Below are 26,012 nucleotides of genomic sequence, written 5' to 3'. Positions count from 1 at the left end.
CTGCGAGATACTGATTTTGAATGTCAAAGAAATGTATTAAAAACCTTTGCTAGTCATGTATTCAGCCTACATGGATGCTAGTGAGGCCATGATACTGATTTCATTCAGTTTAGGCATTAAGAAAAGTAAACTTGCAGAAAGGAGGTTAGTTTGTGCATGAAACAAAGGCAAAAAGATAAAGATGGACGTACAGCATGGAGAAATGAGGCACATGTGTTCAGTGTGTGTGGGTGTGTGTATTAATGTGTGCTGGGGGGGGGGTGGGGGTGATGATGAAGGAGGCCAGCTCACTGAGCAGGGTCATAAAGCCTGTGTGCTGATTCTGTCACCAGGAAAGATTTACTCACACATGCATGCACACACACATGCAGGCGTCTGACGCACTTCCAGCAGGCGTCCATCACATCTCTCACAGCGTGTCTGCCCTTGGAAATAGTCCCCCCCTCCCCACCCCGTCCCTGTATGTGATCCCTCCCTCTATTTCCCTCTTTTAAGTGTCACTATCTTACACACACATAAATCCGCACAGCAGTCTTTTACCATTGTTTTACACTCCCCTTAAGAAGTCACGCAGTAGGAGAGGGAGGCGGTTATTTTCTTGTCCTTTTCTCAAAGTCACAGCTCCTCTTTACTGTAAGCAACCACACGCACAAACTCGTGTGCATTACTTCTGTTCTTGCTCCCATTTCCATCCTTTCTGCCACTCATTGTGTCCTCGATCTGTAACTGAAATGTGACTTGTCTTGATGAAAAACTGTCACCACAACCCTAGCCTTATTTACACAGTGATTTGGTGGAGTGCAGACTTATTCGGCACGCCAAGCGTTTTGTAATAGACTTTCAGTATAAGATGTTGACTGTGGGTGACAGTGGAGATGTGAGTTAAGATGTTTTTGTGGTTGTGTAGCCAAGATAAAAAGGCATGTATTTGCAGGATTTCGCAACAGGTACGATGTCTTGAATGCACACAGTTGCCAAAATAAGAAAAAATAACAAATGGTGCATTCTAGATCAAGAACACATACATTTTTGTTTAACTGGGGAACCCGTTAAAGAGTAACTGTTGGCGTCTGATGGTACCCAACATATTTAGGCTATGGATATAAGAAGATTTTTCAAAAACAAAAGGAGGCAACGATGTGTAAGCTGCTAGAGGAGGTGGAGGAAGACTAACCTGTTGCTGTAGCAGCAAAAGCTGAGCCTAGGGGCTCTTTGTCTGGCTAGATCTGTCACAAGGCACATCAGTTTCACAAAGACTGGACTAAGCACTGACAGAAACGTGGGCTGACCTCAGTTTGCTTTTGTAGAGTATAACTGAAATGTGTGTCTGCACCTAATGTATTGTAGTTTATTTTCAAAAGCAGGTAGAAATGGTAAGGTAGCAAAGCAGATCAGTGAGGTAGGTTGCTTGTTGTCAATAAGGATAGGGATAGACCAATTATTGAATATTGGCTGATATTCTGCATTTTTACGATAACTGGTAGCAGCCATTTTTTTTTCAGGATCACAGATACATTTTTTTTTTTTTAGCTTTGGCTCTGATGCAGCCATCTCTCTGCCTGAAGTCACCACTCTTGGCTGTATAACAATGTCCCGCCCACAGCCCCCACTGAACCAAGATTTGTGTTGGAATTTGTGTTATTCTACCAAAATTGAAGGTCTTTTTTATCACAGATTTTCACAGTGGACAATAAAGAAACAAACAGTATACAGTATACATAATTCTGTTGATCCCTACAGTAATGGATATTATTTGAAAAGTCAAGTACCCCATCATTTTATAGAAAAAAAAAATAAACTTATAGATGTCTACTAAAGTCAGTGTTAATTTTGATAATAGTGACGACACGACACTCAAGGATATGTGTGTGTATGTTTAAGTGTGCCACTGAAACTAAATTCAAGAGGTTAATAGTCCATGTTATGGTTCTTGTTCATTGTGTATTAAAAGGATGAGTGCACTTGAAATAAAAAGCATGAAAGAGGTGGTAAAAGGTGATAATTAAATTAGATACATGGCAAAATATGTATAAAATAAGTTGCATGTAGAATAATACAGGGCAATAAATAAAATGTAAAAGGGAAGTCATTACAATTCATGAAAATGACAGTACAGTACAAAACGATTTTGTGAAATATAGAGCACATTAAGTTTTTCTGAGCTCAGATTAGTGGATAAGTAGATGGGTAAATTTCTTCCAGAGCAACCCCTAAAAGAACATGCCTATAACCCAAAGTAAGACGGAGTAAGTGGCATACATAAACTTTGCTGGCCATTATTTTATTTATTTATTTATTTATTCAATCATTTGAATTCTTTAAATGTATTCCATGGTTGCAGCATTGTATTATTTCCGGTTATACTGTACATTGCCTATAGCATGGAATTACTGTCATGTCAGAATTATTGTAAATAATTCACAACTATTACAAAACCAGAGCTGATTTTGCAAAATTATGGAAAAAATGAAATAAGCGACCCGCAGACGTAGTAGCGAGACAGAATCTTTACCTTTATGTGGTAACTTTGTACACACCCCACCAGGAACCTGCATACTCACTCATCAGCTTTTGTTGTGAGTTTCAAAGAGCTGTAAAAAAGCAGACTGCATCACCAGCAAACTCTTTCCATGATGCTTTTCATCTGTCTCTCCAGGAGAAGGAAAAACCCAAGCTTAAGCCTGTTGTTGTTGGCGGTGTTTAACAGTGGCAGCTTTTTGACTGACAGATACTGACTCAGTGGGAGGCAGCATGCCAGAGAGAAAGAAATGGGGGGGTGAGGGGTGGGGGTGGTGGCTGAGAAAAAGAAATCAACGATATTGGAAGACAAAGAATGGGGATGAAACAGAATTCAGGGGGAGTAGGACAAACAAACATAATGACAGAAACACAAAGACAGAGGGGAGAGAGAGAAACTGCTAACTCCAGGAGAGTTCAGTATCTATCTGAGACAGCTGTTAACAGCATTGTTACCTTGCAGACCTCACTCATAGCCCAATAAAAAAGTCCTGGGGGTGGGTAATATATCAAATTAGTTCTATTTATCTGAACTTTTCTTTTTGAATGATGTGTTAAAAAAAAAAAAAAGCTTAGATCACAAAGTTGAGATTTTCTGTCACTCAAACATCAGTGCCAGCTTTTCTCTGTAGTGACAGTATAATGGAGACTGTTGCCATGTTCTTGGAACACACCTCGGAGCATCCGAGCTTGGCTGGTCAACAACAGGCTTAAGTAATAGCAGCAGCAGCCTCTGAAGACTTTGAAATAATAGCAAAGAAAGAAAGTTATGTACCTCACTGATATGAAAATTACAGTTGAACCCTAACCCTTGCTAACAGTCTCCTTGTAAAACTGCAGTCTCTGCAGGCCCATAGATCTGTCACATACCATGTCACTCACCACCATAAGCAAATTTTTAACCTTTTTGGGGAACTCTGCTCCAAAACAGTAGTAGCACCATGACCATATCACTTAGACTTTGAGTAAGCATTACATCAGTAACATTGCAATGCATACAACCTACATTACTGACACTGCGGAAACTGTGACAATACAGAACTGCCTTTGTGTTGAACTGCCTTTGTGCCTGATGTGTGTGGTAGCTGCAAAAGACTGTGTGGCCATAAATAACCACAGAGCTGCTATACAACACTGGGCTGACTGCAATACAGCACTGAGCACTTACAGTTTCACTTACAACAGTGAAACTGTGTTAACCACTAGGGATGCAATGGTACTGTACGGGACAATACGCCCTTATGGACCGCAGGTTTTCGGTATAGTTCAGGTTGCGCTTACTGCTTTAAAGCAAAAAGCCCTCCCTGTGAGTTAATGTCCAATGAGTGTTGTGCCTCCACCCACTCACGTGACTAACCCCCTATCACACTGTTGCAACTGCAGCCCGTTGAGTGCAGCTCACACACACAGAAGTGGAAAAAAGTAAACAAACAAGCATGGCACTAGCGGCCGCTGATCAGTCAGTCCACGCGATAGAGAGACCGAGTCCAGCAGGAGGAGGAATTGACTGACAGAGATGAGAGATGGTTAAAGGCTGTTAAAAAAAACATAAAAACTTCTTTTTGTTTTTTTTTCTGTGATTGTGGCGGCCGGCATCTTCGGCAATATAGCGCGATCTCTGTTTGAAGAGGGCTTCAGAGTGTGCACAGAGAGGAGGGGCTGTTCACAGACAAGTCCCTTGTCTATGTGTCTGTGTATGTGTGAGAGAGGGAGAGCTCTACAAGGAAATACGATTTAAAACATTATTTTGGGAGAAAAAATCTTCTCTGCATAAAACATGTACCGAGAACCGTAGCCAGAACATGTACCGTGGGCTACCTGTACCACCCAATTCTTACAATTTTGTTGCCCCAGAGGCAGTTTCAGGACCATGGAGAGCTGTTTTCCTGCACGGATCAGACTACAGAGCTGTCCATGGTGCTGGAATACTGTTCTGAGCCAGCAATGTCTCTGCAATAACAGTTTATCAGCACACAACCATGCCACTCCTGTCATACAGTGTACACTGAAGTGGTTACAGAAATAGAAGGAGATAATGTGTACAAAATATTGTTATGGGGTAGACATTAGAAATGTCATTGAGTGCCATGATCAATAGGCCATGTGGGAAAACCAACACGAGTCTGACTCCTTACCATCTACAAATGAACGTAAGATGAAACGTATGATAAATGTCAAGCCTCCTAAAGTACAATTCATAACCACAGCCCATGCAGATACTGGCACTGCAATCAGTCTCAGTTTGTACCTGCTACCATTACAAATATCTTAACAACTTACATCAGGTGGCAGCAGACACAGCAGAACAGATACAGGCTTTGAACTGAAAGGCTCTGGGTGCATTGATGTCTTTATTTGATAACCAGAAAGAAAAAAAAAAACTAAATAACAACCTTGTACTATCTCAAATATTTAAGATGGAAGGCCACTTTTAAATAAGATGATGACTGTGGGTATTTTTATTTCAAAAGCACAAGAAGTCACATGTGTAGATTGGTCTGAAGAGAAGCATTTTTTCTGGCTTTGCTATTTTCCTGTAATGAAACTAAAATTACCGCTGAAAACACTGCTCTCTAGTGCAACTACTGTGTTGTTTGTTAAACTGTTTCTTCTGATAGAAAAGATAAACATGACTATGCCAGTATGCACTTAGGTCTGCTGTGGCTCAAAGTGGCAGAGGGTAGCAGTTTCCAACCAGCAATTTCCAAACCAATATTGTGCAACCATGCAGTTTAAAAATGCACTCATCCTTCAACTACCTACCAAGGCAAAAGTCCTTTCTAGCAGCATGCAAGATGGTCTTAAGATGACAGCTGGTCCGTAGTGAGGAAACTTCCCCGCTGACCAGGTTGGGGACTGCTGGGAAGTGTGAAGCTGCCAATCAAAAAGTAACATCAGGATCTCTATTTTTTCTTCGGTCTACCAGCTTTTCCCTGTATCTCCCTCTCATCTGGCCTCTCTTGTTTTGATTTTTCATTTCCATCATCCGCTAATTAGTCTCATGGGTCCTGAAAAAAAAAAAGACATCATTGGACAGAGATAAAGCTAGACAGAGACAAATGAGAACAACTTTTCACTCTGGAGCCTCTATAAATAGAGACGGTAGTAGAAAGCAGCTCCTTCAGCACCAAAGCAGAGTTTCAGCAAACACTAACAGAAGATGAACAGGGAAACACGTTGATGAAGGAGACTGTATTCTCCTGAAACACCACAGTGTGGCTTGTTTGTTTAAACAGCTTAAAACAACCCATGTTTTAATTTAAAACCAAAGTGTGAAGCTAAAAGAGAGTGGTGGTCTTGGTGGATTGATGGGTGTACAAAGCAATCGACTTGAAAAATGCAGGAGACCAGGGATAGAATCCTTTTCCCAACCTGCCTCCAGTCAAGTTGTTTTCTTAAGTATTAAAGCATTCCCCGAGTACTTTTGTAAACATACAGTACTTAAACCATATAGAGATGTACCAGAAATGCTCAAATGAATCACTGGGAAAACATATCTCTAGTATACCGCAGACTTATATTGATTGATGGACAGGACACTATACATACAGTATATTACTGTTTAAGCTGATAATTATTTACAGTATTAGAATACAAAATAGATGATAGCACTTACAAAAACAAAAACATACTAAGCATACTGTGGAAGATATTCACTTCATTTGAGCCTCTGTAGTTCTAGATTTAATTATTTTTTGTATAGAACAAGAACAGGGAGGATCTTTAAATGGTTAGTATGAAGAGTATGAATTGTTACAAAAAGCACTATTTGTTTCCATGTTCACCTACAGTAGGTATTAATTGTTGGTTAGAGTCCAAAATCCCTGTCCTTTACAAATACTGATGTCAGTAAAATAATTGACACAAATGTATTACAATGCTAAGTATTGCCATTATTTTGAGTATGTAATGTGTCAGTTGGTGTATCGGCACTAGTGAAGTAATACAGTCGTTATGAAGAGCTCTCATTGTAGTGTGAGCTGTAATGTTGAAGGTCACACTGACATAACGACCACCACCATACTGCCCTAACCCTGACAAAACCTTGGTAGTGTAGGTCAGGAATCGACTCGTCCTACACGCCGCATTCTTTTTTTAGTTTTTGTCCTTCTCCCTAAAGTGGCTATCCACTCGCCCTCTGTCTCTGCCAGTTGCAGGTTGTTTATATGGCAACAGCTGTTGTGCTTTTGGCTTAGTTGTGTGTATGTGCATGTGTGTGTGTGCACGTGCGTGTGTGCCTGTTTTTATACACTGGAGGGGACTTTGAACACAGACCAACCCATGGGGACTGGTGTCACATTTGGGAGATCCCCACTGGTTCCTGAGTTCAGGGTAAGAATTTGGCTTTGCTCCTGCTCTGGGTAAGGGGCTAGGGAATGCATTAAGTCAAGAAGTACCCCCCACGGGAATAATGAAACAAGTTTGTGTGAGTGTTTTCTTGTGAGGCTGTCTTTGTGAGAGTTTGGATTTTATACCTTGCATTATGCATGGATGTGTAATGGAATGCATTATTTCAAGTTTGCTCACAAAGATCGAAGTATCTGTGTGTGCGTGTGTGCATGTGTGTGTCGCTGTGAGTACTCAGGTGTTCAGCCAGTGGATGAATCACAGACACTCACAAACAAAGAGGAATGGTAGACTATCCAAACCAGTGACCTTCAACCACCTCAGAGTGCTTCCTGTTTATCTGGCTTTGTGTTTTATCACACAGGGACCAACACAGCCACATACAGTACTTGATCAAAGCAATCCGCCGTTCTCTAAGCAGTAAAAGTTAGATAGCTAGCAAGTTAGTTCTTAACCATGGATGTATTATATTATTACCGTCATGTCTTTCTGGAGCGTCCGGGGACGAGTCTCTGATGCTCTTGGTTGATCCAGACGGCAACCACTCATCTGACGAATCCAGGTCACGTTCGCCGACCCGTCAGTTGATTCAGTTGAGCTGGCTGTGGTGACACACTGAGAGCTACGCTGACTCTCAACGCTTGACCCGGCTTGATCGTCGTTGACTTTTTCTATGATCTCCGTTGTCTTTTCTCACGATCACGACACTCTTCCTCTCCGAACTACCGCGACACATAACGTGCCAACATACGGTGCACATGCGTGCCAACGTTTCTTTCACATATCTGTCGTCATCTCGCATCTTCTCCTCATAATCAATTCTGATCTCTCATCCAAAGAGGGCACTGCTGCCACCTACAGGGCAGCTACGTGTCGTTACACTAGTTTACAAGCCTGATGTTGATGGACAAGCTCCACCAGACCGTCCCCCAGCCCCCCCAGCACTTTATAATTATTTTGCAAATAATAACTCTAGTGTTTTGCATTGGTAGCACTAGGAATGGTGCTTTTATTTTTACTTAAAATAATAACAATATATCATTGTGTTCATTAATCAATAATAGCATCGACTGAATGTGATATGTAAGGGATAATGTATAGTTAGGAGGTTGTTATGGAGAAATAAACCCGGACAGGATGTATGGAACATGGAAAATGTTCTCTGCATAAAACACGTACCGAGAACCGTAGCCAGAAAACGTACCGTGGGCTACCTGTACCGTTGCACCCCTATTAACCACCCAATTCTTACAATTTTGTTGCCCCAGAGGTCGTTTCAGGACCATGGAGAGCTCTTGTTGTCCTGCACGGATCAGACTACAGAGCTGTCCTTGGTGCTTGAATACTGTTCTGAGCTCTGAAGTTGCATTGATTTACCATTTATTATTACACAATTGTTCCAGTAGTTAACATTTGTGTCTATATTCCTTACCTCACTAATAAAAACAAAAACAGTTGTTTTTACCAGCTGTCACAGCAGGGCTGCTATTCCTCTGTTTCATTGTTAGGTACCCAGACTGAATGGCACACAGCACAGACCGGGACGCAAGAGAGGACTCGATGTCTTTATTAGATAGAACGTTTAGTACACAGGTGGTCTATCAAAATCAGGCAAAGATACCAAAATCATCAGAAAGACAACATTCACACAAACAACATTAGAAAATGCTGGAACACTGACATGGGGGTGAAGAGGATCTGGCACAGAGGGGAAGGGGAACACACCTTAGATACAAGGAAAAACAATGATACACAGCTGTGAGACATTAGGGCAGGGAACAATAATCACAGAGGTGGAACAATTGACAGGACCTGGGGAATTACACCAGACAAGACAGAGACTGTCAAAATAAAACAGGAGGTGACACAAAGACTAAAAACTAACTAACAGACCGTGACAATTATTCATCTTTTTAAAATCACAATCCACAATCGTATTCATGATCTGCATTCTGTTTCTGCTCTAATTTTTATGAAGTCTAACCTTGAAGTTGTGCTTTGTAGGTGTCTGCCGGTTGAACACTTTTTTTTCTCCCTCATCCGCAATGAACTATTTAACTAACTGTTTACAAATTGTGTCACCTTCAGCTGATTACACAGGGTAGGATTAATCTGGTCAGCACTGTTATTTATTTATGAGGTGCTTTATGTTAGTGTTTTGGTTTTGTAAGTTCAGTCACTGCTGACTAGCTAGCCCCAGCTAATGTGGGAGGAGTTACCAGTCGCAGATTGTAAATGCCACCGTGTTGGAGTGAAGCCGGTGACACACTGTTCTTGTTCTGCTTCGCTGGAGATCGTTCCGCTACACCAAGCCCACTATGGCTGCAGAGCAGAACAGGAACATCCATCGCTAGCTGCAGTTAGTGGGCTAGCTGCCAGTTTTCAACAGTTGTCGGTGGTCTGGTTAGAAGCGATTTATCATATGCCAAAGTATGACTGTCTACATTATAATATATGATTGTCAGATTGCACACCCCTACTTACCCATGCTTTACTTATGTTAGTGCTTTTCTTGGAAGCTTGCCTTGAAGAGACCAACATAAAGAGAAATGGAGAGATAGTGTCAGGGCCATCAGAAGTGGAATTATATCAGAGTGGTGGTCTTGAGTATAACCAGATGGAAGGAGAGGCTGTGTGATGCTGGCTGACAGATACATTGAATCGCCCCCAGCACTTCACAAATAGCAGCAGCACCGATCTGCAGAGGGTGCATACTAATTACACTTTGACACCGATTTTAGTTATGAAGCAAAATCTTAAGCTGTCTGATTTTTGTCTCTACAAGTCAGTCCGTCCATCGCTTTATTCATTATCCACCCATGTCTCGTCAAAGTCCTTCCATATCCACCCATCCGTCAATGTATCTACACGTAGCTTTCACATACATTATCAGGCTGCACATGTGTGCATCTGTTCCCACTCTCCACCTTTTATTCACGACGTCCACCAAGCTGAATCTGACATGACACACACATCCCACATACATTAACATTAATTTAGTTACATAATGAAGGAGGTTGACACTGTACGTCAGTGAGCGATTCCTCTGAAATATCTCTCTGCATGTGAAGAGAATTTTATATCAAGAACGGAAATGCCTACTGAGCTTTTAGATTTGATCAGTTTTCACATTGAAAGATATACAGTATACTTGCCATCATCACAATGACATCCTAAATCATATGGCTTCAAGCCTGGACCAAACCATTAGCTGTTATCTACTACAAAGAACTCCTACGAGTCTGCTATGTGAGGGCGAATTTGTGATTTCCTATTTGTCATAATGGATTTTGAAAGTCTTTTTTTATGTGAAATGAAGCTGCTTGAAAGATGAAAGACAATTTCATAGAAAGACTTCATCAAGTAATATCTCCTGTCATCTGATCTCCTGTCATTAGCTCTTTGTAAAGTAACAATGTTTAGTTTTTGCATCTTTTTTCGGGCGTGTGGAGGCAGATTATATTGTACGTACGGATCAAAATCATACACTTGAATTCACTTAGTTGTCTTTCTTCTACTTCCTGCTTTCCTTCATCTCTGCCTACCCTTTCCTTCTTTTCTGTTATTTTTACTTTGTCTAATCCTCAAAGTAAAGAGCTGAGCCTCAGTCTGGTGTCACATGGGAATACCATCTGTGAGCGTGTTTATGTTATGCTGCTGTAGCCATAAACATTCGGTCTACCACCCAAATTTGCATGACTTTGGCCATGTCAACCTCTTCACATTGACACGTTGACATTTTTAGTAGTACTGTGTGTTGCCCAAATGTACCAATTACTGCTGTTGAAAGTGCAGCCCTTAAGATCTTGTATAACATTTACAAGGCTCTGAGAGAAGATTTACATTGGAAAAAGATGCTGCATTTTATTCCTGCAATCAGGGAACTTTTGATGCTTATCTTGCTATCCATGTCTCTTTGTCACATAGAGTAGCAAAGTGTGAGTTAAGAACAGGCAACCGTTTCTGAGAGCTATGGCCATTTTTTCTTGTCTGGTCATGATGTGGATGTGATGGTATCAAATTAACAAATGAGCAAAGGACTATTGGCTCTGCTGAGATAACAGTTCTATGTTCTACTGTATGTTGTAATGGTTACCATGGCGATGTGGCTCTTGTTGCTGTTGCTTTTATGGCTGTCAATACATTATGATGTTAATAAAGCAAAAAAAAAAATATATATATATATATATACACACAGTATATATAACACAGACAGCTCCATAGACATATGCCCAGGTAGGTGTGTGCATCTATAGATTTCTGCCTCTTCATACAGTTCATGCAGGAAGAAAAATGATTAGGATTTGCAGGCACCACAGAAAACTCCCATCACACACACAGCTGGCCTAACTGCACACAGGTATACACACTCAGCTATTGATTCAGTGATATGGATTCTGAATACTGAGGTAATGATCAGAAGGCCACCCCAAATCCCTATTCCATAGCAATATCCTGCTATTAATTTATGTGCATTGTATCTGCAGACTGAGCAGATGCACCCATAAAATGAAACAGATCAACGAGCTGAGACCATTTGAAAGACACCCTAATTTCCCCACTTTGAAGAGACAAAACATCATTAATCCATTAGCCCACTTGACAAACATTAAGCCCTCTCTCCACTTGGCATTAATATGTGTCTCATATCCAGTCTGTGCCTAGATATAAATTAGTTGGATTACATTTACACAAAACCTTTATTGCATATTTTGTATGCACATTACAAGTAGCTTCATCCTTCTTTTGCCCAAAAAAAAGCAGATTACAATATGTCTTTTCATGGCCTCCTTCAAATCTGAAGCAAACACAGTCTGTTTCTTGTTATCCACTTTTAATAATTTGCTGTGCTAAACTTTTAATGAATTTGCTACACGTTGAATTTATGCTTCATAGTTAATACAACCCAATGTATTTCTGTGCACCTTTGGAGATAATTTGCTTGATTACCTCTTCATTGCATCTTGAATGCATTTCCGCATGGATTTGTTTTCTTTTTCCTTTCTTTTATCAGAGTTCAGTCACTGAGTAACTCAGTTAATTCAACTGAAAAATGGCTCCAGGAGTGTAAAGACAACATACCACTGTTGGATTCTGTAACACACCATCGCACTTTAGGACTGGTCATACTGGGGTTGTTGAAATGAGATTACCGCTTTTTACTGTCAGTTTAGGTTGCTTTTCACTCCCATATGAGTCATTTTACGCTTCAGATGGGGGATTTAAAGGTCCTTCAAGTCCTTCAGCATCTGCAGTGAAAGTATATATTATCACAATATGCGCACAAAAAAAATCTCCTATTATCAACAGCTGAGTAGGCCACTGCTTGTTGTGTATACAAAACAGAACCCCTGTGGAGATACAGATTATAGGCTGATATTTATTCCTGAGACTCTTATACTGAAAACCCAACAAAACGTGAAAGGCCATTTTTGACTTTCTTATTTTTTATGCTGCAGGCAAGCCACGAGTCAGCATTTTTGTTTTCCATCCAGGCTTGTTGCTATCATCATGTGTGAGTATATGGAGAAAAAATATTGCAGGGAGGGGGAAAAAAAATCAACAGCCGCTGAGGTGTTAAGGTCATGCAGTCTCAGCAAGTAAAGACATAATGTGTGTGTGTGAGACAGAGAGAGAGAGTGAGAGACTGATAAAGAGAGAGAGAGGTGCTGAAGTGAGATAGGAAGTGAATTAAGGGGAGAGAGAGAGAGATGCTGAGAGAGAGAGAGATGGAGAATTTGAGGCAGAGAGAGCGAGGTAAAGACTCTTTGAGAGAGTTAGAGTCAGAGATAGTAGAGATAGTAGTGCCTTGCAGCCAGTGTCCATATCTCTTGTCACCAATGACTCCTCCTGCACCACTACAACTAATGGACTCTGTCCTCCTCTGCTGTCTTATCTGCCCTCTCTCTCATTCCCTTACTGTCTCTCTCTCCATCCTCTCTTTCTATCTCTTACTATTTGATGCTGTGCTATCGCTTCACGTCACTGCTCCACCTCTATCTTATTTTTATCATGCTTTGGTCTCTCTTTCGCACACTCACTCCTGCTCTCACACTTACTCCTTCAATCTCTCATGCTTCCTCTCTATCTTTCTCTCCACAATTCACTCATGTTCTGCTACTCCTCTTTATCTTCAGCTGTTTAGTGGTGTTTCCATCCTTCCCTTCGCAATGACCAAAAGTTCATTTTCTCCTCTCTCTCTCTGGTCTGTATCTTTGCCTGCACTGCATGGATGGAAAAACGGAAGGAATAAACATGCCACCTCTATCTTCTTTCTTCCTCTTTCTCCTTAAAGTCTTTACTTTTATGCTCGTTCAGCTTCTGTGCAGAGCTGAACGAATGGAGATTTTCACTCCAAAATGAGAAACCTTGTAAGAAAAAAAAGTAAGGAAAAACCGGGAGAGGAATATGTTAAAGGGATGAGTCACTCAACTAACATCAGTTGACGATTTTTCTGTCTCTCAATTCATGTTGTATAAATTTCAGATAAGGTTTTCACTCTAAACGGATTCACACCGTTAAGGAGATGAGTTCATCAACATACATTTTCAGATCTAAGAGCTCGTAAAAACAAGTGATCCTCATGTGTATTTGCCATGTTTGTGTGTCTTTCAGATGACCCAGGAGCAGTATATCCTTGCAGCTCAGCCCAACCCGTTGCACCAACGGGGGACATCAGTGTGTGGTGCCCAGGTTTACCCAGCAGTGGGGATCTATGGCTGGAGGAAGAGATGCTTGTACTTCTTCATCCTCCTGCTTCTCGTTACCATGATCGTCAACCTGGCGCTGACCATCTGGATCCTCAAAGTCATGAACTTCACCCCGGTAAGAGGCGTGTCTGTGTGTGTGTATGTGTGTGTGTGTGTGTCATTAAAATGCCAGGATATTATATGGTTTTGGTTTTACATCAGATTTTATGAGAGTAAGCTGTAAGAGGGGATTTAAAAGATTTGCTATAATGTGCTGCAACATGAGTGATGATAAAATCAACAGCAATGAGTGTGTGTGTGTGTGTGTGTGTGTGTGTCCGCCCATACCCACTCTTAATGAATATATTTATTCACATATTAAATGTTGAATGTTAAATGAACATTACATCATTTTCACACATCATTTTGCAGCTTTTAGACTGAAATGGGACAAACCATTTAGAAACATTAAGTTTTGACCTAAATGCTGAATTTGTGCGCACATTCAAGTTTCTGGAGGGAACACAAATAATTTAATATTTTAATGCTGCGAGAACAAAACACAGTTCTGCATATTATATTTTCCAGTCTCATTCAAATTGGTGAAATAGAGCATCATGTGAACTTGTCTTCAGAAATTCTGTTTCAGGTTCGAATCACTCAGAACAGAGGGTTTAGTGATGTGGGGGGCTGCTGGTAAATTACTGCAAAGGAAAAATGAAGTCAAAGAGTCCTAAGAATGAGGCTTCATATTAAAAAAATAAACAAATGTTAATTCTTTCCTGTTTGTTTTGCCCTTAACAACAATAAGCAGCAATAACGATCTGTTAAAGTACCAGATCAATATGGGAACAGTCAAAGTACAGGATCAATAAGAGAACTCTTAAAGTATGAGATTGATGAGCAGTATCGGTAAAAGTTATTGTACCGTTAAAATCCTAATGGTATCCTGATGTGTGGCATCAAATGCACAGGCAAGTTCAGTTAATGTTGAACTTTTGTATTCTCCTTGATCCCTTGTGTTGGTTGGCTCTTTGTCGCATAATTCACACTGTGATGTAGCTTTGTAAGAGATGTCAGAATTAAGCAGTTGAATTATACGCCATGTAGTCGACATGATGTGATGTGGAAAACTGTGTTTACTATTGTTGATGTTGCAGCTTGTGTTGCACAGAAAATTGTATCAACCACTTGGCCTGATGACTTAAAGGAAGCTAATTTATTTCCCTTCATGGTTAATAATTAGATTACTTTTGCAATGCTGCAAAGTAAGAATTTTGCAAATGTGGTGTCATTTTGTATCAAATGTACAAACCCAATGAAAGAAGCTCAAGGAACTGTTTGGTCCCTCGGCTTTCGGGAAATGTGGCCCCTGAACAACATGGTTGAAGAGCTCTGATTTAGGGCCACAGAAGTTTTCCGTTTCTTACTTTTCTGTCAAGCCTTTTTTAGAAACCATGACTATATCTAATCCAAACATTTTCTTAGATTTATGTATTTGGCTCTTTACTTTTACTGCTCTCATTTTTTGAAAAGCACTTTGAGACATAATGGTTTCGATTGTAAAATGCCAAAGAAGTACATTTCAGTTGTCTTAAAAGAACATAAAAATAAACATAAACACCCACTGTTGGCTAGCCAGAAAAAAATTCTGTTAAAATACCATGAACACTGAACAGTCGTACAAATGATGCAAAATGGTAAGACTTTTAAGCAATAACATTTTTTCATGTACTGTATCTCTTCTCAGCATTTGCCAGTGTGTGACCGTATGTTTCTTTTCAACTCAGTTTTTCTGAGCATGTCATCCACATGTTACAGTATAGCACCCTCCCTGAGTGCCCCAGGACTCAAGAAACCATACTGTGATAGTATATGTGCAAATGAGGCACAGTGTGACCCCTGCAAACCCCTGGTGAAGTCTCCCCACATCATGCCTTATGTTTCAATAAGCAACTTCAGAAAATAAGAGTGGTGGGGAAAAGGGAGTGGAGGGGGTGGGGGGTAATAAAGACAGCTAAAGAATATGCCTGAGGGAAGGCAGCCAGCACTAAGCATAAAAGCAGGAGGATATACAGTATCATAGGCTGTATACGAGTATGTGAAAAACAGACACAGTATGAGAGATCAAGAGATAGCAGGACTTATATAAAGGCAGGCAGGGGGGAAAATGCTAAAAGTCCATGAACAGAAGTACAGAAGTTAAGCAGAGAAGCTGTTTTATTATAAATGAGTAAGTGTGATACATGAAACAATAAGGCAGGCCCATGCAATTTTCATTCACACATAAAAATCTGGCATTTACACCCACTGCATGGTGACTGATCACCACTGATTGCTGGAGACTTTGGCACATAGATGATGGAAATTATTTTGTGTACTGTTTACATGCAGGATATAACAGTAAGTTCAAAACATTTTATTTGTCTGCGTTGTTCACTTGTTCACTCATTAACTTTTTGATAACATGCAATGCAGCGTAATGGTGTGGAGAAAAATCAAAAACAAAAAAAATATCTATTCAAGAGCCTCTTGACAGGCAACAACAATGATTCTTAGAGATGGCATAACAACAGATGACAGAAGCCAAAACAGCACCACCAACAACAGCTGAGGTGATGGCTTGGCGTCCCACTTTCCAGTTACTTTGATTATTGTGTCGTCACTCTCCAGACCTTTGTTCCAGATGTTGTAGTACTGTTTCTGAGCATTCTTGACTTGTCTGCAGTCAATTTGGGCACTGTCTCTTTATAAACCTCTTCCTACACCTCCCTCTGATATTGATTCAAACCCATTCAAATTAAACCTGAGCCTTAGCAAGCACTTTAACACACCACACACTGTTATTTCAAATTAAATTCGGGGAAGTACAGAGCCCGAAGAACAAAACGTGCTTTAATGTCCAGTGGGGTTAAAGGACCAGCCAACCTGGGTGAGCTAAGAACAGCGACACGTGAAAGCGTCAATAGGTGCAATAAATGTGCAGATGATACCAAGACAATCATTTTCTCTGAAAACTCAACAAGTAGCATGACATTTTACCCAAAATATATATTTACCACCATGAAAAGGTTGCATATAATCAGATCAGTTTGTTTTAGTTGCAGTGAAATTAATAAAGAAGAGTAAGAAGGAAACAATACATGAAAATTGGCATATTCAATGGTTATTTAATTCAATTTCAACACAAGGACAATGATAACCACATGACCTCTCTTGGATTCTGTTTTGTCGGCTGTCTGACTGATTTTAAAATAAAAATTGTTCAAATTTTAACGCCCTATGTGTTGTCCTGCAACACCATCTGTTCAGTTTCCGAGCTATTACTCCAGTCTCTAGTAGTGCTGCTTGGTGAAGTTTGAATGTGAGTCATTTTTATGTGCCATAAAAGAGGTGAATGTGGTTAAAAGAGGTGAGTGTGGTTAACAAACCAAGACAAAAATAGCAGTATGGGCGGAGAGAGACTGGTTTATTATTGAGGTTTAGAGAATGGAAGGACATGAGGTGGCGATTATGGTGATGAATGTAGGAAAAAAGAGAAATGGTTGAGTAAGTATGGGGTCTAAAGATAGCATCTGAAGATCCACTCTCAGCTTCTTCCTCCTGTCCTCTGCCCCTGGGGTCCTTAGAGACGTGGAGAGGTGTCTGTTTTACTGCCTTGCAGAGGGGAAGTCAGCGGATTATGAGTCAACATACTGTACAGAATGATGTGTAGCCGTGTGCTAGAGTTCATCTAGACACATTTACATAGAATGTCGTCCAGTTCAGAGGATGAACTGCTATATTATGTTTGTCCTAAATCAGTTAAAATCCACACTGGCAGATTTTGTGTGGGAATAGAGACAGTGTGATGTTTATTGGTGAGGAATTTAGTTTGGGAAAGGACCAAAGAACCATGATGTACATGATTATCCATCATTGCTGACATTTAACCTCATGAGACCATGAAGTGCATTCTACACCTGAACTCAACCAGAATTTTGAGCCTCGTTAGTTCATCCCATGAATTTTCACTCCCATATTGTATCTTCTTATGCAGTGTCTATAGAAAAGGATGAAAATAAAAGAAAATTTGCTTTTTCAATCATGTATTTAACATAAAATGTACTATTGTAATATTGCCATGTAATTCAATGAAAATAGTAACTTCACACTTGGCTTCAGAAGCCTGCATTGCCACATTTAGGTGGAAAAAATGACGATCAGTCTCTGACATTGCCTTGCTGAAATTTTTGACCACTCTTCCATGCAATAAAAGGCCATCCTGCAGTATATCCCTCATTTCTTCTCTTCGAGCTTAGTGGTCATACCTGAACCTGCTGTCTCATAGTTGTGGATTTATAGAAGTACCTATGTTTCCCTCTTACAGCTTGTTCAGAACAGCTAAGTATTAGCTCGACAGCACAACGTTAACCAGTTGGTATGAGGTTGCTCTTCTGAAAAGATGTCTACGCCAAACAAATTGAGTTTTCAAACCACTTATCTTTGATTTGTTTGACCAGAGCACATTATTACAATCTTTTTCTTAAATCTTCACTGGCCAACTAACTGTTTTTAGATTAGATTAGATTAGATTAGATTAGATTAGAAAACTTTATTATTGATCCCCAAGGGGAAACTGCTTTGCCACGCAATAAAAACACAAACATCCACTTAACAAACAATACAAACATTTCCATACCATTGCACAAAACTTATCAACATGATTGGATACTTCATACAACAGAGTAGGCTGCTCAAAGCAAGTTTTGCTTTAGTCTTATTTTTTTCTGACTCCCATGCAGGTTATAAGAACATTAGAGAAACATGAGAGAGTCGGTCATCAGTTTATCTCTTAAACTTCTGAAATTAAAGGGATGGTTTGTTTGTGTTATTTGAGAAGAGGTTGGGTGAGGTACTAATGCATAGTCACTGTGTTACCTGCAGTTAAGCTAAACTTAGAATATCATCAGTTTTCTGTTCGTCCAATACAGAGACCATGGTGGACCGTGTTCGCTGCTGCCTCTCAAAACCTACACTAAAGCGTGCTGATCTGAATCTGCTGCAAGTAACTGACTATGCATGACTACCTCAGACAACCCCACGTCAAATGACCTTAACTATCCTTTCAGTCGATAGCAGTTAAACAGTGGCATTTCATGCTCCATATGACAAAGCCATCCAAGTGGCAATTTAAGCTTAAATTCATCACAACAAACACATATTGAGTTCCCAGAAGAATATATGACCAAACTTTGGCTGCTGCACTTGTTAAAGGACCATATATTCTCCATGCACGCACACACGCGCACACGCGCAGACACACACACACACACACACACACACACACACACACACACACACACACACACACACACACACACACACACACACACTCTGATATTTTGTGGAAGCCTCATCAAAAATGTCACACAGCAGCTGTATTAGCATTTCAAAGCATGTTTACAGCTGTGTTTGACTGCATTAAGCTGTAAAAAGGAGAGGAGAAAAGATCACAAGAGTTAGAATAGTGGTGTTTGCTTAAATACTGCTGTTTCCACACTGGTACACTGATCAGGGTGGTGTGCTCATAATCAGTCTGCGATAGAATAATTAGGAGTCTGATAATAAAACATAGAACAAAGAGTCACATCAAGTGATTTTTATTTACCTGGCACTAAATTGTAACATAAGTTATGTCAGGGCAGCTTTCATATAGTGCAGGTCTAGACTGTACTCTTAGTAATGTTATTCACAGAGCCACAGGGCTCTAATTTCATAGACCAGGCACAGGTGCGGCACACCTACGCTACGCCTCGCCTGCGCCATGCCAACGGGGTGTGTCCAGGCGCAATTTTTCAATTTTTGTGCCCGGCGCAGCCTGGTGCAGCCTGGCGCAAACCCGCCTCCGTCCCTCCCACCGGCGCAAGTGGCAACGAGGGAGGACATAAGACGTGGAGTGGGTTTAACACAAGGGAGTCAAATCTTCACCAATCAAATGAGCTCCTCTCCTTGCCTTTTAATGCGCTGCAGGCGAGGCGCAGTGCAAGTTTCATTTTACCATTGAAGGAGACAGCAGTGTTAGGCCAAACGTAGGAGGAAACTGATGTTCTGGTCCGGGAGGTCCAAGCGCACAGTGTCCGAATATATGGTCACGCGAACAGACCTCTATGGTTACTGATATTGTTACCCAGGTTTGCTCTGACATACTGAGAACCGTTGCCCGGTGTAAAAAAAAACAAAAAAGACACCCCACAACATAAACACACACCATGCATAACAGGAATGAAATCAGAAGCAGCTGTTCATAAAGGACGCATTGCACTCTCTTTTTCTGTTTTCTTTTGAATTTTCTGAAATGGGAGGGACCGAATATATGCTCACTATCTGATGTCGAGGCTGATGGAGATGATAGTTTTTGTTTTTAGTTTTTCGTTAACGGCCGTGTGACGATGCTGCCGCTCGCCCACAAATAAATTAATAAGTAAATTAATAAAGCTGATCATCACAACGGCACAGTGCGTAGTGTCAACACAGCAGCGACATGCAGTCATCCACCCTCACATCCGCGGCTGCTTTTTAGTCCCAGTCCGTCCCTGCTTTCATCTGTGTTAATTCAGTCAGGTCGTGTTTCCATTACACATGCCAACAGCCTTTGACTTGTCACCAGATGCAACGGGACAATCGATATAGATATAAATGTATGTGCTGATTCAAATAGTTACATTAAATAGTGGTTGTTGTGATTATTTCTTGCATTTAAATGTGCCTGACATTCTGGAAACCTGCCTGTGAGATTTTGGTGACGTGTGCGCACTCAGCCAAACTACCACTGCGCCGCCGCCTGCGCTTCGCCTTGCGCCGAGAGTAGACTAGGTTGGCGCTGGCGACCTTTCGGTGCACCTTTGGCGCAACCGTTTGGTACAAAATTGTCACTGCACCAAGCTGAATCCGTCGACACCTCCCCCTGCTGCGCCGGCACACCCATCTCGGCGCACCTTGGTCTACCAAATCGCCAAATGTGATAATAGTCTCACTATAAGACAAATAATACTGTAGCTCCAGAGATATAAATACTTGCAGAAAGCAACAAGAGGAGATGAGAAAGCACAAAACTACAGGAGAGAAGGGCCCAAGTTAGAAACATGCATTAATGGGGTATGAATGTGTGCAGATGGAGAGGGAGAGGAGGAGATACAAGCTTGGTGCATCACGGGAAGTCCCCCTGGCAGTCTAGGCCCATAACAACACAGGGATTCAAGGCAAACCTGAGCCAGTCCAAACTGTAAGCTTTCTCAAACAGGAAAGTTTTGAGCCTATCTTTAAACATGTCTGCCTCCCAGGCCTAAACTGGAGGAAGACTCCACTGGAGAGGAGCATGATAGCTGGAGGCTCTGCTTCCCATGATGCACTGTGGAAACTCGAGGAACCACAAGTAAGCCTGCTTCATGGGCGTAGAGTGTTCTAGTAAGACAGTAAAGTATGATGAGCTCTTAAAGATAGGAAGATGCATGACCAATTAGGGCTAGGCAAGGGTGAGAATTTTAAAGCTAGAGTCTGTATCTTTGTTTGTTGCAGTTTGTAAACTAACCATTCAAATTGGGCCGCTCCTCTCGGGATCAACTGCGCACACCCCCTGCCCCAGACGGCAGTTATCAGGACTGATCCATGTTCTACTGCTGTTTGGGACCCTTCTCTCCACTTCAGCCGTCAAAGTTCTTATTGAATTGAATATTTGCTACTAGGGCTGACCTCCAAAAGTCGACTATTCGACTATTCGATTCGGAGAGGTCTGATTCGACTATGAACCTCGTAGTCGAATCTAACCAAGACCCTACCATTCTGACTATATGGGGGTGCCCACGGCTGCTGAGCATAAAAACATTGTGAGGATACATCTGACTTTGACCGAGTTACATTCAAGAACCTGCTTTCAACCACGGAAAATAAATTAACTTGAGCGGTAATTTTTTTTTTGGATCGATCGCCTGTGTTTACCGTTTCATGTGTTAATAGTTCTGATGGTTAGACAGATGAATTAGTCTCTAACACATCCTAAAGTTTAACTTGTCAGAGTTTTTCAGAAGAGGAACTGTTTTTTTTTTCGACTTCCGAGTTGTCATGAACGCACCATATGTGCCGGGAGTCGGGATGCGAGTAACAGCTGTAATCTCGTCCCTTTGCACTTTGAGCCTGTCTATCGCTCTGCCACTGCCGCGGCCACTGTGTGTGTTACAGGATTAATTAAAACACACAACGTAGTGTACGGATTGTCGAGTCCTTCTGACCTCCGCTTGTTTTGAAACTACATGTTTTACCCGGTTTCTCTGTGTCCACCGCTATCCTTCACCATGTTGAGGGATGTTTGATTTGCCACTCAGTCCGAGCAAACATAAACGCATACCCTGGCTCGCAATGGCTACTAAAAATCATCCAAAGTGTGGGAAATAAATAAAGGTATTTGTTTCACACCTACCATATTTACCATTTTTATATTTTGGGTGTTTTAGCTCTTTTGTTTGAAAGGGAAAAAGTCGCAAATTTGCTGCTATCTAAAAAAAATAATAATAAAGGTTTGACGATCAGTCGACTACGGCAAAATCTGACGAATCAGATTCGACTATGAAAATCCTTAGTCGAAAACAGCCCTATTTGCTACTTCCGCCAAGATAGTGGTCTGATATTTCACTACTGTAACTCAGGGAAGGGGATTGTGACCATAGGCTACTTCTGGCAACTTGGCACAGGCATACCACCACAAGACTGTAACTTTGTTTGTTTTATGTTGCAATCAATGCAAGTGCTACCTTTTAATCTAAGAGATCAATGTGCATCGTTGGATGTTTGCATATATTTAAACTTGCTATATACTATTACACCTTCAGTGTCTCTTTGTGTGGCTGATATAAGTGTAACTTAAAGATAAAAAACAAAAATCTCTCATACTTGCAAAATTACGTTTCCCTTCTATATCATTTTTCAATTCACTGGCTATAGGGAGTTGCTTTGTGTATGGCTCCAGGACTGTCATTTCAATGGCCACCATTCAAATCACGTCTGGCTGGCTGCAGCATAATGAAGGCCTTTCTCAAAGTTTTTTTTGTTTTGTTTGGAATTGCCAGATGCAATTCTCATTGTGATGGTGTGAGGGGAAAAGAGATTTGCTTTTGAAGAGACAGCTGTGTGTGCGCGTGTGTGTGTGTGTGTGTGTGTGTGTGTGTGTGTGTGTGTGTGTGTGTGTGTGTGTGTGTGTGTGTGTGTGTGTGTGTGTGTGTGTGTGTGTGTGTGTGTGTGTGTGTGTGTGTGTGTGTGTGTGTGTGTGTGTGCCAGCAATTATTCAGCAATTGCTCATGCTGATGTGTGTGTGTTTGTGCCTTTTCACGGTTGTGTGTGTCTGACTTTGTGTGTGTGTGTCTGTCGGTCGCTCCTTTGAGCTTTCACTGCAGATAAATTCAATTTCACTTGTCACTCACCAATCATTCTACCTAATTCCTGGTCTGGACGAGACTAGTGTTTGTGTGTGTGTGTGTGTGTGTGTGTGTGTGTGTGTGTGTGTTTGTCACCTCTATACCTGCTCAGTACACAGTGCCTATTCATAACACTTTGTAGTGTGCTGTTCTGCATGCTAGCATGATGACTGGCTATGATATGTGCTTATGTTGTTGAAAATGCTCCTCCTGCGTGCTGAAGTGATGAATCAGTGATCTAACAACAGTCAGAATAGCATTTCCACATCATTGGATTGTGCCTCCACTAACAAAGTACTTGTGTCAAACTCAAGTGCTTATTGTGAAATAGCAGCATTTGTATGTGAAGAAAAAACTAAACTCCAAGGAGGAAAGATTTCTGTGTTTAACTTTATGCATCAACTTTGTTGCACTTTTGATTCTGAACCACGTCAGACCAATAAACACAACAACAAAGTGATAAATGGTAGAAGAATAACAATAAAAGTGTTAGTGGTCTTTAATTTGTTTCAGTGCTCTCACACACAGGAACTTTTACTGGCAGTGTGCGAAGTGAGCAACTTTTTTCTTTTTTTTTTAATCCTGATTGGATACCAATCAGTAGGGGCATGGAATGAGACTTTATTCTTAGGGCACTTTTACATCAGAGTTACAAGGGCCATAAAATAACAATGGGGAAATCAATAAAAATGACAAACATTAATTACAAATGAGGTTATAGCTGAATAAAGTTTCAAAAGGGAAATACAACAAGAATAAAACAGACAAAAACAAATCTATCCTATGAGTAGCTCATAAAACTGAGACAACAGAGACAGACACCAGCAATGTTCCACATAATAGATCAGTGTTTTCAGAACAGTGACTCCAAGGCAACATTCATCATGTTAAACAAAAAAGGGAGCTGAAGGATGTCTCTATTCTGACAGGTTGCCGTCAAACCACGTAATAGCTAATTACCATAAAGTTAACCAAGACTCAACTTCTCGTCTGATGACGCTGCTTGGAAGCATGGCTGATGGCAGTTGATGCTTTGGTCGCTCAGGTCGCTGGGCTATCATTGAAAATGAATTGACTTCTAGCGTTTTTGACGCTTTGGAAGCTTATGGTGAACGCACAGTAATAGTTGAAAACCTAACAACCATGGTTATGAAGGCGCACTGAGCTACAACATGAAGAGGGGCCAAAATATTACTGTTTGCTCTGGCAAAAACTGAGGATCGGATTATACTTATGAATATTACATTAGAGTTTTCATTTATTTATTTAGTAAGTTCTTTCTTCTTTTTGCCAAACTCCAAACCAAAGGTGGATTAACAATTTAGTTTTCTTGAAGCTCAAGTCCCCATGATGCCTTGTTGACATTTGTGAGTCATGTACATCTGCTCCTCTGTGAGCTTAATACCTAAAGTTAGCCTTCACAAAAAGATCCATACAGGCAGTAATTGTTAATCCACAGTATGTTGCTTTGGATTACCATAGCTGTGGGACCATCATTTTTATTGTCTCAGTAAACATATGGTATACTGTTGTTTTTGCACAGTCAAGGGTGAATCTGCATGTTTGCCTACCTTGACTACCTTTGTTTCATCATTAAATTCCATTTGATATTATAAATGAAAGCACCATCAGAATATAAAACACACACAAACTGCTGCTGGTAGATTTATCTTCAAAATGACAATTTAAAGTCAGTGCATTTCTCTTTGCCTTATCATTTCTTTACAGAAGAACAAAATGTACAGATATTCTGACATGTAATGGCAAAGGAGATTAAAGCGAAGAGAGAGAAGAGACAGGTTCCGCTTTTTGCATGTACAACATTTACACACTGCTGTTTAGCAGACAATTTGAATTTGTCATTTCCTCCAGGCAAATAGGGCAATAGGTACATGATCTCAATTAGCAGACGGGGTGCTCTTTGCTGTCACAGCTGCACTTGTGATTTATGTTGAGGGGGTGTGAATTATCTATTTATTTATATGTGTATTTTTTGTAAAAAGCCTTGCCACACTCAAAGCGTTACTTTGAATTTCTTTACAAATAAACTAATCTCAGAGATCTGTGCAGTAGAGAGAAAGAAATGGAAACAGAGATTGGAGTGAGAGCAGTAAGCAGGGAGGATGGTGAATGATGCATGGAGGAAGACAGATAGGAACAAGGAGGGAGAAAAGAGCAAAATGTGTGTGTGGTTTAAAAAAGAGCGTCCCATCATCCACGCTCAGCTTCTCCCTCCCGTCCTCTGCCTCAGGAGTCCTTAGGGACTTGGATAGGTGTCTGTTCCACTACCACATGGACTGAAGTGAGTGGATGATGAGCTGGTAAAGACAGGCAGTGTAGAGTTTGATGTGTGGCCGTGAGAGTGTTGCAGTGTTCATTAAGGCACAGTCACCTTCACTGTCTTCAGGGTCCATGGTCCATAAGCGGTTGTTCTATACATTGTCTCACTAATGTTTTACCATTTCAAACCACAGGTATATACACCGAGACAAAGTGTTTTAACGATAGTAAATCCTTGTTGTACTTTAATTAAGTTCATCTAACTTTCATAAATTGAATTTTTTTTTATTGTATCATTATAAAAAAATATGAAACTCTTTGTAAAAACCTTGAGTTTGGTCATTACTCCATGTTAAGCAAGCAGTAACATCAAGGGTTATTCATTGTGCATTATACGGGAAATTGTGTTTTCCATCACCATGTACTTAATGTAAGGTCAATGATTTATTAAGGGTAATGAGCAACAGAGCCAGAAAAAAAGGATGTTGTAATTTTAATGCTCATAAGTACATTACAAGTACTGAAAAATGATTCACCCGACAGCATAAATCCAATCATAACTCATTGTTGTGTAAGTAAAATCCCTAATAGTATATTTTAAAACTGAACTCCTTGCCACTGCATGTGTTAGGTTAAAGGGCATGACGGGTTTTTTGTTTGTTTGTGTGTATTAGTGTGCATACAGTAAGTGTATACAGTATGTGTGTGTGCGGGAGGTGAAAATGTGCTGCTG

At 40.7% G+C, this 26,012-nt stretch overlaps 1 protein-coding gene across 1 annotated transcript in view; it reads left to right on the top strand.

The window, feature by feature from the left end:
- sgcz (sarcoglycan zeta) overlaps positions 1-26,012 on the top strand; it is a gene marked incomplete at both ends in the record, with an annotated part of 373,691 nt that overhangs the window by 180,128 nt on the left and 167,551 nt on the right. The window contains one exon of the mRNA XM_083984150.1: positions 13,480-13,689. Within this exon, the coding sequence (XP_083840276.1) occupies positions 13,480-13,689 (210 nt within the window). The remainder of the gene's footprint in view (positions 1-13,479; positions 13,690-26,012) is intronic.

The sequence above is a fragment of the Trachurus trachurus genome (assembly GCF_905171665.1).
Source record: "Trachurus trachurus genome assembly, chromosome: 1".
Classification (NCBI taxonomy): Eukaryota; Metazoa; Chordata; class Actinopteri; order Carangiformes; family Carangidae; genus Trachurus; species Trachurus trachurus.
This window is presented reverse-complemented; position numbering and strand designations above follow the sequence as displayed.